Source organism: Empidonax traillii, unplaced genomic scaffold (genome assembly GCF_003031625.1).
Source record: "Empidonax traillii isolate 1590-97213 ecotype Southwest subspecies unplaced genomic scaffold, ASM303162v1 scaffold398:size1781980, whole genome shotgun sequence".
NCBI classification, from domain to species: domain Eukaryota; kingdom Metazoa; phylum Chordata; class Aves; order Passeriformes; family Tyrannidae; genus Empidonax; species Empidonax traillii.
In genome coordinates, this window is record NW_020955591.1 from 1734579 (window position 1) to 1749873 (window position 15295).

Consider the following 15295-nt stretch of genomic DNA (forward strand, 5'->3'; position numbering starts at 1 on the left):
GGCATGTTCAGGACACTGGTGAAATAGGCATAAATTAGACTCCCAAGTGCTGAATAATGCCTTGTACCAGTGAATCTCACATGTACACAGTCATTCTGGAATTCTAAAATCAAGTTCTGAAAGAATTACAGTGCCAAAATATTTAGAACTACCAAATAATGTAATTCAATTGTTGGTGCCATAGTTTCCTAGGTGAGCATGGTAGCCACAAATCATGTCATCATTAGCATCTCTTTTAGATCACTTCAGTTCTATGAGAAGGCTTGTTTTAGGAAAGCTTGTTTCCGAAGACTAAGTAAAAAGCTCAAAAACAATCAATGTGGATAAGATTCTTTTTTCTTCAAACAACACCCTTGAGCTTCAAGGGAAAATTCAGCGTAGACTATGCCTTTGAGCCTTCATTGGCCCAACTGTGTGTCTTAGAGCTTTAGAAAAAAATGTTCTGGAAACAGTTCAAGGCAGTAAAATCCTTGTCAGAAAGTTCTGCCTTCAGTGTCTCCTGGGTCGTTCTCAAAAACAGAAGTCTACATTAGGTCAATAAAATCATGCTAGATTTTACAGTCAACACCATGCTTGACCTGGATTCCTATTTAAGGATATTTTTAGCCTCATTTCTTAAACAAGTAAGATTCATGCAATGGTGGGGTGTGTTTGTGTGTGTGCATGCACCTGCCTATCTCTTCAGCCCCATTTACCTATTCCTGAACCCACTAGATAATTCCAAATATAGTGACATTCATGGGTAAAGTGAGACATTATTAGTGCTTCTAGTCAGCTTTTATTAGGCATCAAAGAATCCCTGTGGGTCAAAACCAGACCTAATTTATTACTCCACCCTTGGAAACGATGTGTTTTATCTGCTATTTTAACGTTTCTACTAGTCTGTGTAATACCCTAAGCATACATAACACTTGGCATGTGCAAACCATAGGACAAAGTTTCTGCCTCTATTTTCATATTTTAAGCACCACTCCCCCTGCCTTGTTTTTCAGTTTGGCAAATAATTTACTTTAGTAATGCAAATATTTGAGCTGAAAGCCACCAGAGCACCCCAGTCGTGTATTATTTGCTTCATTACAAAAGGTAATCCCTGTGTTTTTATTAGGAAGCTCACACCAGCTGTTCTCGGGCTGATGGCAAAATACACCAAACAAGCAGCAAATTCTCAACCATCATGTACAAATTCAACATTATCCACTACAAGACCTGTAGTTCCCTGAAAAATACCTTCAATGTTGGAAGAGAGGCAACTCTTTAGGGATTTAAAATCAGACTTTGGTGGTAAAAAACCCGATGTTTTCTGTCTGTTTCCAAAAGCACAGCTCTGCCCTTCCAGGCAAGCAGCATCTTCAAAGGTTTCGTTTTGGAGAAAAGATTTTCCTTTGCCTTCAAAAAAAAGCTTTTCCTTTCCTTTCAGCACGAGCATCAGGAATACCTTCCCCTCTTCCAGATCTGCCAGCAGAAGCACAAACATCATGCCTGGCTGGGCCTCAGTACTGCCACCAAACACCAGCCTTCCCAGCAATGCCCTTGTATTGCTCTAAAGCAAAGAAACTCCTCCGTCCTCAAATGAGCAGAACAGATGAGCTAAATATGCTGCAACCAGCAGCAGTGCAGACCCCTAAAAACAAGCTCACAGGAAAAGGCCTTTGAGAGCACTTAAGATCTTCAAGGTCTCCCCAGACTGGGAGGAAGTTTGGAGATAGGGTCTCAGTACCAGGGGCCACCACACTTTCTGCTTAGGAAAAGTAGAAAGCCAATAGGTAACTCTAAACACTCATTACTTTTTTTTACTACTTAGAGTTAACATCTGCTGGGAAATCAATACTGATAATCACAGCACTGGTTGCCAGACCATCAGAAGCCAAAGGAAAAGGATGAAAGAGGATTAATCTGTGGAGGTGTTGGCAAAGCACATGACAGCTGAAGAGGACCTGAGCAATTTCTGTAATGAAATGGAAATGAAAGTGTAAATTGCTAAAACGGTACTGGAAGAGACATTTAACTTAACACACAGGCAGATTGTGATGTCTAAAACCCGGCTATGACAAGTAGGAGGGAAATGTAAATGCAGCAGGTACTAATGGGCATAATGAACAGGCAGGTAGCTTTGACAGCATGTTCTCAGCTGGAAGCTATATTCCCAGGGACTCCTTATCTTCCACATCCACTTCTTTCAGCAACCATATAAATGTAGCAGGCAGATTTGCCAACCACAAGCATGCGAGTGCTGCATAACGCTACTGGCTGCCAGTTAGGCCCATAGCCAAAGCTGCTGTCTGGACAAACCGAGAAAACCTGGCTTCCCTGATTCCTATCGCCAGCACATCCACCTACTACTGAGACACACAGAGAAAAGACAGGTCTCCAAGGCAGGGACTTCACTGCTATCAAACACTAGTTTATATTCTGCAGAGAAGCTGTTTGCCTTTCCTTGCTGAGGCAACTCCCTTACACGGGCAGACAAACACTGGAAGAGGGAGGGCAGAGGGAACCTCACTGTCTATTGAGGACAGCAAGAGATTTGGGGCAGAGCTTGCCTCGTGCTGTCAGCTGACAGCGAGCACATTCAGGGCACTCACACCCAAACACTAGCTGGGAGATTTTAGCATTTCTGCATAGTAAAAGAAGCAATAAAAACAACTATCGTAAATAATGGCTCCATGTGTATCTAACATAATACACTTGATCTCTTCTTTTTCTCTGTTTGCTAACTCCTGAACTAACACAAATAGCTAACAAGAATGATGGTGTTACAGAGCATGGAAAGAAAAGCATTTCACAAAATGAGTCTCCCCAAGATGACTCGTGAGGTGCTGAACAGCAGTGACTGTGGAGCTCCTGAACAGCAAAACCAGAATTAACCTCTGCCCTTGTGACTGATCAATGTCCAGTGCAAATCCCAACGGATTTTGGACCCACCCTTCCCCAAACGTTGCATATTCCAACCTGGCATGTAAATAATTAAACTTTCCCTATACATTGCCAGGATAGAAAGAAAAAAGGCAATGTTATTCTACGTAATTATAGATAATTTTGACCCTACTCCCATCTCCTGAAATTACTCAAATTACAGCCCAAACTGTGAAGATGGCACAACAAGGAATCCCTTACTCAGATGCTAAGGGTTCCTGCCTGCACTGGGCAAAACAAGAGCTCTGAACCAGTCCCTGGGAGATAACACATTCAGCTTACAGCAGAGACAAAACATTCTCCAAGGCCAAGGTTACTGAACAGGTACTGGATTGGCCAGTCATATCACTGAGAGAGGGCAAACTCAAGGAGGAAACCACAGACAGGACACAAAGCTGCCAATCAGAGATACAAAGACGTGACTACAACACAAATTTTTAAAAATTTTAAATATATTAAGATCTTTGATAGAATTTTATTTTGCTTCATTATCACAGGCATTGATTGTTATTTCTAATAAAAACTAAGACAACATAGAACAAACTTAGATTATTCAAGGCTGAATGGAGCAATAACAAAACATTTCTGTGATAAGGAAATGCACCCTAAGGTCCACTGTGGAAAACTTTCTACTCTCAGACATTTAACCACTTGCAAAACCTGACTTACTAATGCCATTTCAAACATCATGACTACAAAAGTATATATAAAACCTGCTTAGTTTCTACCAATAAAATGCAAACCACACAAGTGGTCTGCATTTTGAAGGTCACAAAAGCAATGTGAACTATGAACTTCAGGATTCATAAAACCATGATATTTTTAAGTGGGAAGAGAGAAAAGATTTTTCTATCTTGTCCAAGCCATGAAATATTAAATTGAACAAACTGTAAATATTAAGATTCAGTAAAGAATATTTGAGATCTGACATTTAATACTAATGAATTTTCTATTGAGAAAAAAAATCAACAACTAGGCACCAAGAAGTCATTAATCCACTATTTTAGTCTTGTTTGTATAATTTAGGAGAATGTCATATGACTTCACCTGGATGCAGCCTGCTTATTGCAGAAGAAATACCATCTTAAAAGGTACCTCTTTAACTAAATTATGTCAATTTATATACTAAATATATATAAAATCTTTATTTATGCTACTAATTGTAACTGTTCAGAGTTATTCGTTATGTAAAATAGCACCAAATCCAGGGTCTCTTTCCCTTTAGCAGCTCACTAAAGTGGTGTTGGCAGTAGTATGCTTTAACACTTGTAATTTATTAACCCCCTAGGTGCTGTAAAATGGAGCTAAAGCCACAGACAGGAGGCATTTGGCAAGTTATATGGGCGGCATATTTTCACAGCAAAGGATTTCCTGCTGTGCTTTTCTTGCCTCCAACTTTTTTATTACTTTTTTCCCCTCAAGATATTTTTGGAGCTGCTTCAGTATTTTGCCCTGACAGTCTTGTTCACGTTTCAGAAATGTTGTGTGTTTATCAAGGAGATAAATGACATATCCTGAAGAATTTTTTTACTTTTTCAAATGCAGACAGTGAAGTCCAAGACAAAGTCACAGGACGGACTCTGCATCCCTGGAAGTGTTCAAGGCCAGGCTGGATGGGGCTTTGAGCAACCTGGTCTGGTAGAAGGTGTATCTGCCCATAGAGGGGGGATGAAACTGGATGATCTTTAAGGTCCCTTCCAACCCAAAGCATTCTATGATGCTTTAGAGGACAGTGTCCTGGCTACAAAGACCAGCTATCCCAAATGCTAAAAGGAGACATGTAACAAGGGCAGCTGCAATCACGTAAGAGGGTCTTGTTAGAAAGTACCGAGCTGAACGCATTTATCTCCATTGCTCCAGCTGAGAGAACAAGATCTTTTCTTATTGTGTGCCAGTGGAAGTGTCCAGAATGGTACCCCAGCTTTTGTGATTTCTGTTTATCAGTCACCTTGATATTTGAATGCAGTTCTTCTGCATATCAGACCAAAAATGTTCCAAGATGAACAGGAGGGGTGTTTCCACTGATCACATTGATGTGATATCAAAGTCAGCCAGGAAACCTATGCTTCAAAACTGACTTCAGGTAGGAAGAGATTTAGAGTATATAACATTATCTAATGTCACTACTAGTTTTATTGTCACTCCCTCTCTTCTCCTCTATACACCCACAGAGCCATTACAACATTATTCAGTAAGACAGTGACAGGAACCGAGGAGCCTTGTTCTGCTGGGAAGTGTTTAAAGGGATAAGAGAGCTGCTTCACCAATCAATTCATAAAGTCAGGAAAAAGTTCTTCACCACTTGAACAGAACATTATTGACTATCTAGAATACCCAAAATATGTAGTTCTTGTGATACTGCAAGAGTGCAGATGGAAGAAGATGGGAAAGGGTAACAGGGAAGAAAGGGCCAAAGTTTCCTGCTTTTTACGTGAATGTAAATCCAAACACGCATTTCACCCAGAGTCCCAATTCAGCTACAGAGGGCTGGCTTTATATACTTTATATATAATACTTTATATAAAGAATAGGGTACGTGCATACAGTTGTGTCATCCTTTGTGAGGCAGCCCAGGCACTCAGAGCCGCCCATCGCCGAGACTTTATGACACTGAAGTTAAATAACAGGCTCTTCCCCGCACCCTTAAAGCCGGATGTACAGGAAAAACACTACTTATTCAGAAGTTTAATTGCTTTAAATCATTTGTGACATAGTTACAGTGATGTCAAACATTCGCTCACTGCCCTGCAGGCAGCCGGCCGCCTCCCCGGGAGGGAGGGCAGCCCTGAGGGGCAGACGAGGACAGAGAAGTCTTTCGGCACACGGGGCGGTGCGGTGGGGCCTGGGAACCCTCTCAGTCCCTCAGAAGCCCCCTCAGAAACTCCCCTGGCTCCTCAGCCTCGGCCCCTCCGCAAACTCAGCCCGCGCAGCCCCCCCCGCGCCTCTCGCGAGACGCAGCCGCTGTTGACGCGATGTCCTTTGGGGCACTGGCAGGGGGGAGGGTGGAGGGGGCGGGAGGCGAAGCCAGGGCTGCCTTGATTGATGACGGTTTCGGCCAATAGGCAGTGGGAGCGGCGAGGTCCCAGCCAATAGCTCCGCTCCGAGGCGAGAGGAGAGCCAATAGCGGCGCCGGTGGGCGGGGCGCTCCGCTGGCTGATTGATCCCAGCGCTGGCGTTGTTCAGTCGGAGCGAGAACATTCTAGAGGTGAGTACGGGGCAGCCATTGCCGGGTCCCGTCCGCCGCCCCCTCCTGCCTCGGCTGCGCACCGCCGCCGCCTCTCCCTCCCCCCTTTCCCTCTTCTCCCCCCTCCTCCTCCTCCCTCTCCCTCACAGCTGCTGCCGCTAACGATGCCCCTGATTGTGTCTTGCCCGCAGATTGCCCGGCGCCGCTCTCCCTGCTGATACCGCCAGCCCCAGGACGCCGGGACCCGGAGGCTGCGGCGTCCGCCTCCGCCTCCCTCTCCGCCTGGATATAAGCGCCCCTTCGGCCCTGTTCTCCTCGCACAATCGGCTTCGTCGCAGCCCGGGGCGAGCAGCGTTGGGTTTATGTCTTTATTGGACGAAAACGGTGAGTGTTAATACTGGCGTAGGGCGGGCGAAGGCAGCGATGTGAGGCTGGGGGGAGCGGTTTGGACTGGGCTGGGCTGGGGCCTCGGGTTGTCGGTAAGCGGCGGATAATGGTGAGAGGCTTTTGTGTAACGAAGCGTCCGGGACCTTGACGAGAGGGGGGAGAGGATCAACGGGGTGGGGGGGGAACAATTTAAAAAAAACCAAAACAAAACAAAAAAACCAACCAACAAACCTAAAAGCGCTAGAGCTTCACTTGCCGGTTTGTTTGTTTGTTTGTTTTGTGAGGCTTCTTTGGGGTTTCCTTTTTTTTTTTTAGTTATTTATTTATTTTCGTGCCGCCGCCATGCGACGAGACAAGATGGCGGCGGCGGGGCCGCGCCTCCCGGGCTGTGAGGGGACGGGGGGGCGGTGGCGCAGCTCCCGCGCGCCGCGGGGGGGGGGGGTCCGTGCGATGGGCGCATGCGCGGCCGGGGGTCACCCCCACCCCACCTCCGCAGTGTCTCCCGGCGCTGACTCAGTGCTTTAATTGCTGCATTTATGACTCATCACGAGCGGGGCGGGGACGCGGCGCTGGTGCGGCAGGGAGCGGGGCTCGCCTTCCCGCTCTTTGCTCTGTGCGCGGCACATGGGGGGAGGTAGTGCTTGGGATGAGGTGTCCTAAGGACCAGGAGAGGGAGCTTCAGCCTGCGGCAGACAAAAGCGGTGATCTGGAAGGAGGGGAAGCGCCGCGCTCGTTCTGGGTGCTCGGTCACCGATATAGCTGCTGCTGCAAACGCGTGGTCAGGCTGCGCGGTGGCTCGTTTTAGAAATCCCTGGGGAAGGAAACCTCGCGTTGGAAACGGAATCTGCGGTGTACTTTTGCTGAGGAAGGGTAAAACTGCGTCTGCGCTAATGTAGAACACGAGGCTTATACAAGTCTATCTACTCCTTTGTAAAGAACTTGTAAATCTGACCTGAGGGACTCGGATCATGTTACATCATAGATGTGCTCTTACGCGTGAATACTAAGAAGGCTACTTTAATGTGTCAGCGCTTCTGCCATTAATGATAACAACATGATGACGTGTCAGAGTAGCCATGCTCTGTAGTCAGGGTTGCCTGTGTAGTCAGCCAGTTGTGGCTTAAGTACTCTTAGATCTGATTATAGAAGCACATGTTAATTTAAATATGTAAATACTGCTTAAGGCAACATTAATAATAGGATTCATCCTCCTTCCCCTTCCTCCCCCTCCCCTTCCCACAAGAAAAAAATCATCTGGAAAAGCTGCTGCACTGCTCTGTACCTCTGCATTGCTAGGCTTTCTACAGTGAAGCAACTTCTGTCAGGCTTTATCAGGCTTACTGTTAAGTCAGAACTCAACAGAAGCTGCTATGAGAATCCATAAGTGAGAGGGAGAATTACGTAATTTTCAACTCTTTTCCACTCCGATCCAAAAACTGGTAAGCCATGTAAAAACTATAATGGGCTACAGATTGCTGCTGCTTCATCTTACTGATATTTCTCAACATTGTGATAGACTTCAGCTTGTTGTGATAGGTTCTTGCTATGCTGTGGGATTTGAATCTGATTTCCAGATCTTTCTCCTGATTTCGCTCTGTCCTGCCACATGACCCTTATGGTGCAAGATTCATGGGTCTCCATAACAAAACAAGCAGTGTGCCCTTCCTTACTGATCCCAGAACTCCTGCAAGAGTTAATTGTACAGAAAATAGTCTTAAGCTGTTCATTAGTTTTTGCATGCTAAGAGAGGGTGAAAAGCTTTGTAGGTGTAGTTAAGGATAAGTTACTTAGCAGTCCAATCCAAGGTTGCTGTGTTCAGCTCCATAGTTTGAAGAAAGTTAGAGCATAAAGAATGTACTTCCCTTTTTTTCACCCTAAATATAATCCATTAGGTAGGTTTGTAGCAAGAGCAGATTGATGCAAGTTAAACTAAAATGAATTCTTTGTTCTGTTTTTTAATACTTGCAGAGCTGTTGCGCAGCCACTGGTACCTGTATTGGGGAAACATAGCATACAAGCAAGAACCTTACAGCCTCAGTGGCGAAAATTTTTTCATGTCAGAGACCGAGAACTCTTGCAGTCGTTTATGTCATCCCGTCTTCTCCAGACAGAAGATACCAAAAAACTGCAATCAAAGATCTCTTCATCTTATTGATAAAGCTACTAATAAGGCAAAATGTCTGTCAACGTCAACCGCAGTGTTTCAGATCAGTTCTATCGCTACAAAATGCCCCGTCTGATTGCCAAGGTAACTTCCCTAAACGTTAGTGGGAAGCACTTTGCTTGCTCTCCTGAGAGGAGGAAGAGGTGTGAGATGATGATAATGCTTGGGCACTCAAAAGGCGAGGACGATGTGGGCTCCTTTCTGTCCAGACTAAGGAGCTGCAATTCTGAGCAGAATTCCGATGTAGTTAAATGGGGAATACACACTGGGTTTGGCTGTTGCAGTCACTTGACTTACAACACTATTTGTTTTCCTTAGGTGGAGGGCAAAGGAAATGGAATAAAGACGGTTATAGTCAACATGGTTGACGTTGCAAAGGCGCTTAATCGGCCTCCAACGTGTAAGTAGTGTGGAGTGACACAGCATTTTTTAATGCTTTTTGTGTTTGAAGTGGTAGTGTTACGTAGCTAATACAGCATTAGTACCATTCTTTAAAGATTGGTAAGAAAGAAATGTGATTATCTCAGGGTGAAATAACGAACAGAAAGAAGCAATAGCATATTTACTGACTGTTTAAAAATCACATTGAGGATACAAGAGAGGTGGTGTTTGCTTTGTCTACAGATCCTACCAAATTTTTTGGTTGTGAGCTGGGAGCACAGACCCAGTTTGATGTTAAGAATGACCGTTACATTGTCAATGGATCTCATGAGGCGAATAAGCTGCAAGACATGTTGGATGGATTCATTAAAAAATTTGTTCTCTGTCCTGAGTGTGAGAATCCTGAAACTGATCTGGTGAGTGCTCTCTTGTCTGTATCAACAGTGACACTATGGAAACACTTCATTAGATGTTTGTGCAAGTGATGCAAAGTTTAAAGCTGACTTGAATCTGAAAAGAAAATGCAGTACAAACATGCTTGCACCCTTTGGGAAAGTTTTAAATATATAACAGTTTAAAACTGCTTAGCTAAATTGCTGCTACCTAACTTCTTCCGCCTTAGTCCTGTGGAGATGATAATGTAAAAGTCAGGTTTAGGCTTTAGTGCATAACTGTTTTGTAAAGGAAATGTTAACTGAAGATTGTTCTCTGTTTTTTGCAGCATGTCAATCCTAAGAAACAAACTATAGGTAACTCTTGCAAAGCCTGTGGCTATCGAGGCATGCTTGACACAAACCATAAACTCTGCACGTTCATTCTCAAAAACCCACCTGGTAAGTGTCTTTCCTTGCTGTGAATAAAGAGAACTTATGTGTGAGTACTGTTAATAAAGAAGAAAAACAAATAGCTCACAGCTAGTTGAAGTGTAAAAAGGTTCCAGCCTACTCCTAGAGTATGTTTGGAGATCAGGATGGAGAAGTTGTGCTTAGTCTTTTCCCTCATCATCCTGTGTCCTCCCAAGTAGAACTGTTTGTGAAGAGCTGGATTTGCCTGTGCAGGACAACTTAGTAGCAGTAGCTCATGGCAGTTGTGAAGTAAAAGAGTAGGAAGTAAAAACAGTAATGTCCTATGCAAGCAACACTCTGTAGTAAGCATCTAGTTGCCTGCTGCAATTTAAGCTTGCTAAAATAGAAAAGTCTAACCTATTCCAGGGGTCTCTGCTTTGTGAGGTCACCTGTTATATAGACTTGGACAATGTTGGTCAGAAACAAGACTGACTGGAACCAGGGGTTTCCCTACCGCATGTACATCTGTCCTGGGTGTATTTGGGGATGAGTACCACACATAACTTGCTGCTAATGAAAGCATCCAAACCCACATGGGGATTTGGCAGAGGTGCAGGGACTTTGTAGCCTGCTCTAGTTCATATAACAAACATTAAAATTCACTTGCAGAAAGTGGTGACACTGGTACAGGAAAGAAAGAAAAGGAGAAGAAGAACAGAAAAGGCAAGGACAAAGAGAATGGTTCTGTGTCCAGCAATGAGACACTTCCGCCCCCACCACCAGAGGAGATTACTCCTCCACAGGTTGTGGTAAGTAGAAGGGAAAGTGGGGAGATAAGGGTGTATAGAGAGTGGTAAAACTGCACTTGAAGTAACCCTAGAGAGGCTTATAAACTAACGTCTAGCTTCTAGCTTCCACTACTTTTATCCTATGTTTGCCCTTTTTCTGTGATCTTTGACTTGCAAATTGTACTCTAAACCTTTCTTTAGGTTTGTAAAAGTGCTCTCAAGTTGGTATCATTTCTACCTTCACCTGTTACTAAGCCTGCACTAACACTATGAATCTCTCGCTTGACTTCCGTGCTTTAGGAGGAGGAGGATGATGATGACTGGGGTGAGGACACAACAGAAGAAGCCCAGAGGCGTAGAATGGATGAAATCAGTGACCATGCAAAGAACCTCACGCTTAGTGAAGACTTGGAAAGAACCGTGGAGGAGAGAGTCAACATATTGTTTGATTTTGTGAAGGTAACTATTCTCAGGTTGTTTGCTTTAGTGGTATAAAATGTTTGTAAGGAAACTTAAAAACAATGTCTTCAGGCTTCTACCAAAATACTGTTTCTGCCAACAGTGTGAAGGGAAGGGTGCAAAGAGTGTTGACACAGACCTCAAGTGGCATTAAAATGTTTCTCTCTGTACCCATTTCCCTGTAGAAAAAGAAGGAAGAAGGTGTCATTGATACTTCGGACAAAGACATTGTAGCAGAAGCAGAGAGGCTGGATGTAAAGGCTATGGGCCCACTAGTTCTCACTGAAGTCCTTTTTGACGAAAAGATTCGTGAACAAATAAGAAAATACAGACGTCACTTCCTTCGTGTAAGCAATTCCTTCTTCTGCACTCACTGTTCTGAGTGTTTTACAGCAACTGCTTGGTACTGTGGGGAAGAAGACTTACTGTAGTGTTTGGCTTTTAAACTGCTCCTTACCTGGGGAGAACTGCTGGGAGGGATAGTATGAGCTGCTGTAAACCTTGTAATTCAAGGTTCTAAAAATTTAAAAAGCTAATTGAATCACTTTTGCTTTTATCACAACTCTAGTTCTGCCACAACAACAAGAAAGCTCAGAGGTACCTTCTCCATGGCTTTGAGTGTGTAGTAGCCATGCATCAGTCTCAGCTTATTTCGAAAATACCACATATTTTAAAGGAAATGTATGATGCAGATCTTCTGGAGGAAGAAGTCATCCTTAGCTGGGCAGAAAAGGTAAAGGATAGTGTGTTATGTACCTGAATCTGGCTATTGCATCTGGCTTCGCTGCTCTGGTGTAAGAGCTTGTGCAGAGAGAAACCTTTCCAAAAATGGGCTGTTTGAGGCAGTGGGTGAAGTTGGAGTTCCAAGCTGGGTTCTTGCTGTGTTTGGGTGTGGTCTGGTGTAAACTCCCTCAGTGTTCAAGCAAACTCTGTGTCTTTCAGGCCTCAAAGAAATATGTTTCAAAGGAGCTTGCCAAAGAAATCCGTGTCAAAGCAGAACCATTTATTAAATGGCTAAAGGAAGCTGAAGAAGAATCTTCCGGTAATGAAGAAGAGGATGAAGATGAAAACATAGAGGTATGAAAGGCCTGTCGTTGTCAACAGCTTCCACGTTGCACTGTTCCTGCGTTTCTAAGTCTTGTAAACCTTTTCCTGGTGCAATTTGAAATAGCTTCCTTGATGTGTTACTGTGCACATTGGGAACTGGAGGAACACTCCATTCTTAGGGCTTGGTCAGAGCATTCTTGCTACACTGCACTAACTGTAAGAGCATTTGGATAGCCCAAGACTGTCCCTCTGGAATGGTACGGTCCCTTTCACAGTAGCAGCTCATGCAGTAGTAGAAGGTTGACAGGAGGAATTGTGCAAAAAGCATCAAGTTTTGGATGAGTTAGTGGGGGTGTGTTTGTTACAAAAGCTGAAAGAATGAATAACTGACCATTTTCCTCACAGTTTAGGCCCAGATAAAGACTGTTAGTTATACTCTAGGTGGCTGTGGGTGGGACAGGTTTTGCATGTGGGTGGTTTGGTTGTTTTCCTGCCAGTACTACACAGTTCTGTTCTTGGGAATGAGGTCCTGCTTCCTGCAGCTGCACATGCTCAGCTCTGCCTTACAGAGCAGCGTGTTAAGTGGGTCATGGCCAGGGACAGGAGGGTGGTTGGGCGGGCAGGTCTTACAATTAGTCCAGTGCTTAGTGTCAGTCGGTGCTGTAGTAAAAGCAAGTGTCTTGTCTCCACAGGTGGTGTACTCTACAACTGCCAGTGTACCTAAAGTTGAAACTGTGAAGCCTGCAAACAATAAAGATGACGATATTGATATTGATGCCATTTAAAGTGATGCAACATAGCTTCCAGCATAGTAATGCAAACTTCTCTGCATTTTCTGCCAGAAGTGTGATTTGTATGTGCACAAGCTGAAATGGCTTAACATCCTGCTACTCTTTGTACTCTAAAATGTATCTTTTTACTGTGACTGGTCTTGTGTAACTAAGCCTAATACCAAGGAGTCAGCACGTCAGTGAACTGATCTAGTTTGCAACTGGCATGTTCTATTTTGTTTTTCTAACTTGTGTTGGACACATACTTGGAGCACATTTATACAGTTGTGGAAATAAAGGATTTGGTTTTGGTCAATCTTCATTTGTGACTCGACCCCCTTATTGCTTTTCCAAGTAAGTATTTACACAGCTCCCTGAAACCTGCGAAGTTGGAGACGCAACGGCTCTCTTGAATGAGACAGGGAAAAAAACCCTTAGCCTGGAGGCTGTTCCAGCACTGGAGATTTGAAACCTGGGCAAGAAGCAGGTGTTGAGTAATCTACAGTGTGTGGCTGCCAGCTTCTTAAAAGACAAGTCAGCTGTCTGCATTCTGATCCTTGCAGGCTTTTTTCTTAAAAGAATTCCACCGGTGTTCACTGCAGAAGTTGCGTTTTGGTTTGGTGGTGTTTCTTTTTTCCTTCCCTGGGGTTTTCAGCAGCTCCAAATACAGGATTAGAGCTGTGGAGCTGGTACTGCTGTGGTTGGTGTGCGCTGGCACCAAATGGTCAGCGTCACTGTGGCACAGGCTTGTCCTGCTCCAGCCTGAACTGGGGACAGGCTGAGATCTGGTCCCCTGAGTGCAGAAGTCCCCAAAGCTGACCTGCTTATCTCTGGAAGTGAGTGTCCTAAAGGCCAGTGTTGAGGAATGGGATTCTTCTAAAAACAGGATAAAGAGAAACCTGGTCCTTTGAAATCAGGAAACAAGTGTGACATAATATGTGACAGGCTTTGGCCTAAGAGTAGCTCGGGTCAGGGTTTTTGTTGCCCTTCACAGCTCTCTGCTCTGGAACATCAAGAGTGGCAAGAGAGTGGGTGTGGTTTTTTGTGGTCTCTTTTATTAGATTCAGTATGAGCAGTTTTGAGAGGTCAAGGTTCCAGTGCACAGCGAGCTGCTTTTTCCAGTTAAATCGTTTTATCAGAACTTCAAATCAGACAAAGGTGAAGATTGTGTTTGGATGGTTACATCAAGGGTGGTTTGAGCTGCAGGTTTTCTGTTCTGTGGTGGGGGGTGTAAGTCCAGGAACTTGTGTGTGGTCCTGGCAGTGAGCTGTCACTTGGCACTAGCACTTGTGGCAAACAGTACTAGAAAAATGGAGTGAAACCATTTATGGAGGTTTATTGCAATAGTATAAAACCACAATTACAGGTTTTATTCTTGGCTTCTGTCTAAAAGAAAATCTGTTCACCACGGTATTTAAGCTGGTGTCAATTCTCATGCATGTTGGAAGCACGGAAGGCATATTACTAATCCCTGTGTGCCCTCTCAGGAATACACCTCTTCCTCCTGGTGCAGGAACGCACCTCCTTCATGTAACTCTTGCAAGCACATCTTGGGAAGTGTTTGCCTGCCAGGCTGGAAGGTTGAGATCCTCTGAAAAAAATCCCAGCTGAACACAGCATGGCTGTTCAAAAGCTGATGCTTTTGCCTGGTACTGCTATAGAAAAGTCCACGGGCTGGGTTTTAGTCACATGGTAGCAGAGTGGGTTGGTGATGTGGGCATGAAACATCTCAAATTGTGCCTCCCTGGTACCTGTTGCAGTGGGAGGTGGGTGCTTGTACATTAGGCTTCTTTTATGGGTAGGGGTTTGAGTTGTCGTTGCTTTTCTGAGCAGAGTTCTTGCTTGCAACACAGTTGAGGTACCGTTTTGGGGGTGTTCACTCCCATTTTAGAGCAGACTTGAACGTAATTGCAGGCTGTCACCAATGGGGATAATCTCTGGGGTTTTGTTTGGTTACCACCCCTCCCCCTCCAAGATGTAGAGACCAGCAACAGACCTGTTCCTTCCAGTAGGGAAACTACGAAATAAATCCACCCAAAAATGTTTTTCATAGGATCGGTGAACTGGTGATGCCATAGCAAAGCTATATGATAGTAGATTTGGAGCAAACATGATGGGAGCAAGCAGGGAGTGAAAGTATTCTTGTCTGTAATAACCCACAGGTGGATCAGATTAAGTGTATTACAAAGTGGTACCTGAATTTCAGACACCATGGAGGCTTCTAAAAGCACCAAGGCCATCACTGTGAAATTCGTGGTCCCGAGTTACACTTCTCACCCTATTTTCACATGCACGTTGCTGTTTCTGTCTCAGATCATTAACTGATGAGTCTACCAGCTGATAAAAATTGACCGTTTGTCTTGTATTTCTTCAGGGAAGGAAGAAGCTTGACTTAGAAGTTTCATGAGCATTTAAAT

At 44.3% G+C, this 15295-nt stretch overlaps 1 protein-coding gene and 1 non-coding gene across 3 annotated transcripts; both read left to right on the forward strand.

The window, feature by feature from the left end:
- The first annotated feature begins 5993 nt into the window (after positions 1-5993).
- Positions 5994-13200, forward strand: EIF5 (eukaryotic translation initiation factor 5). 2 transcript variants are annotated; one of them, XM_027893582.1, is made up of 13 exons: positions 5994-6118; positions 6289-6485; positions 7728-7923; positions 8453-8732; positions 8967-9048; positions 9273-9445; positions 9751-9862; positions 10484-10623; positions 10903-11061; positions 11247-11408; positions 11630-11794; positions 12004-12138; positions 12801-13200. In XM_027893582.1, the coding sequence occupies exons 4-13, from the start codon at positions 8661-8663 to the stop codon at positions 12891-12893; spliced, it is 1293 nt and encodes a 430-aa protein (XP_027749383.1). In that variant the 5' UTR covers positions 5994-6118; positions 6289-6485; positions 7728-7923; positions 8453-8660; the 3' UTR covers positions 12894-13200. The 2 variants fall into 2 exon arrangements, with proteins under 2 accessions (XP_027749383.1, XP_027749382.1); XM_027893581.1 differs by lacking the exon at positions 7728-7923 and having other exon boundaries at positions 6289-6481.
- Positions 10162-10285, forward strand: LOC114062333. Its single transcript, XR_003572352.1, has one exon. It is a non-coding gene; the product is annotated as a small nucleolar RNA SNORA28 (small nucleolar RNA).
- Positions 13201-15295: the final 2095 nt, after the last annotated feature.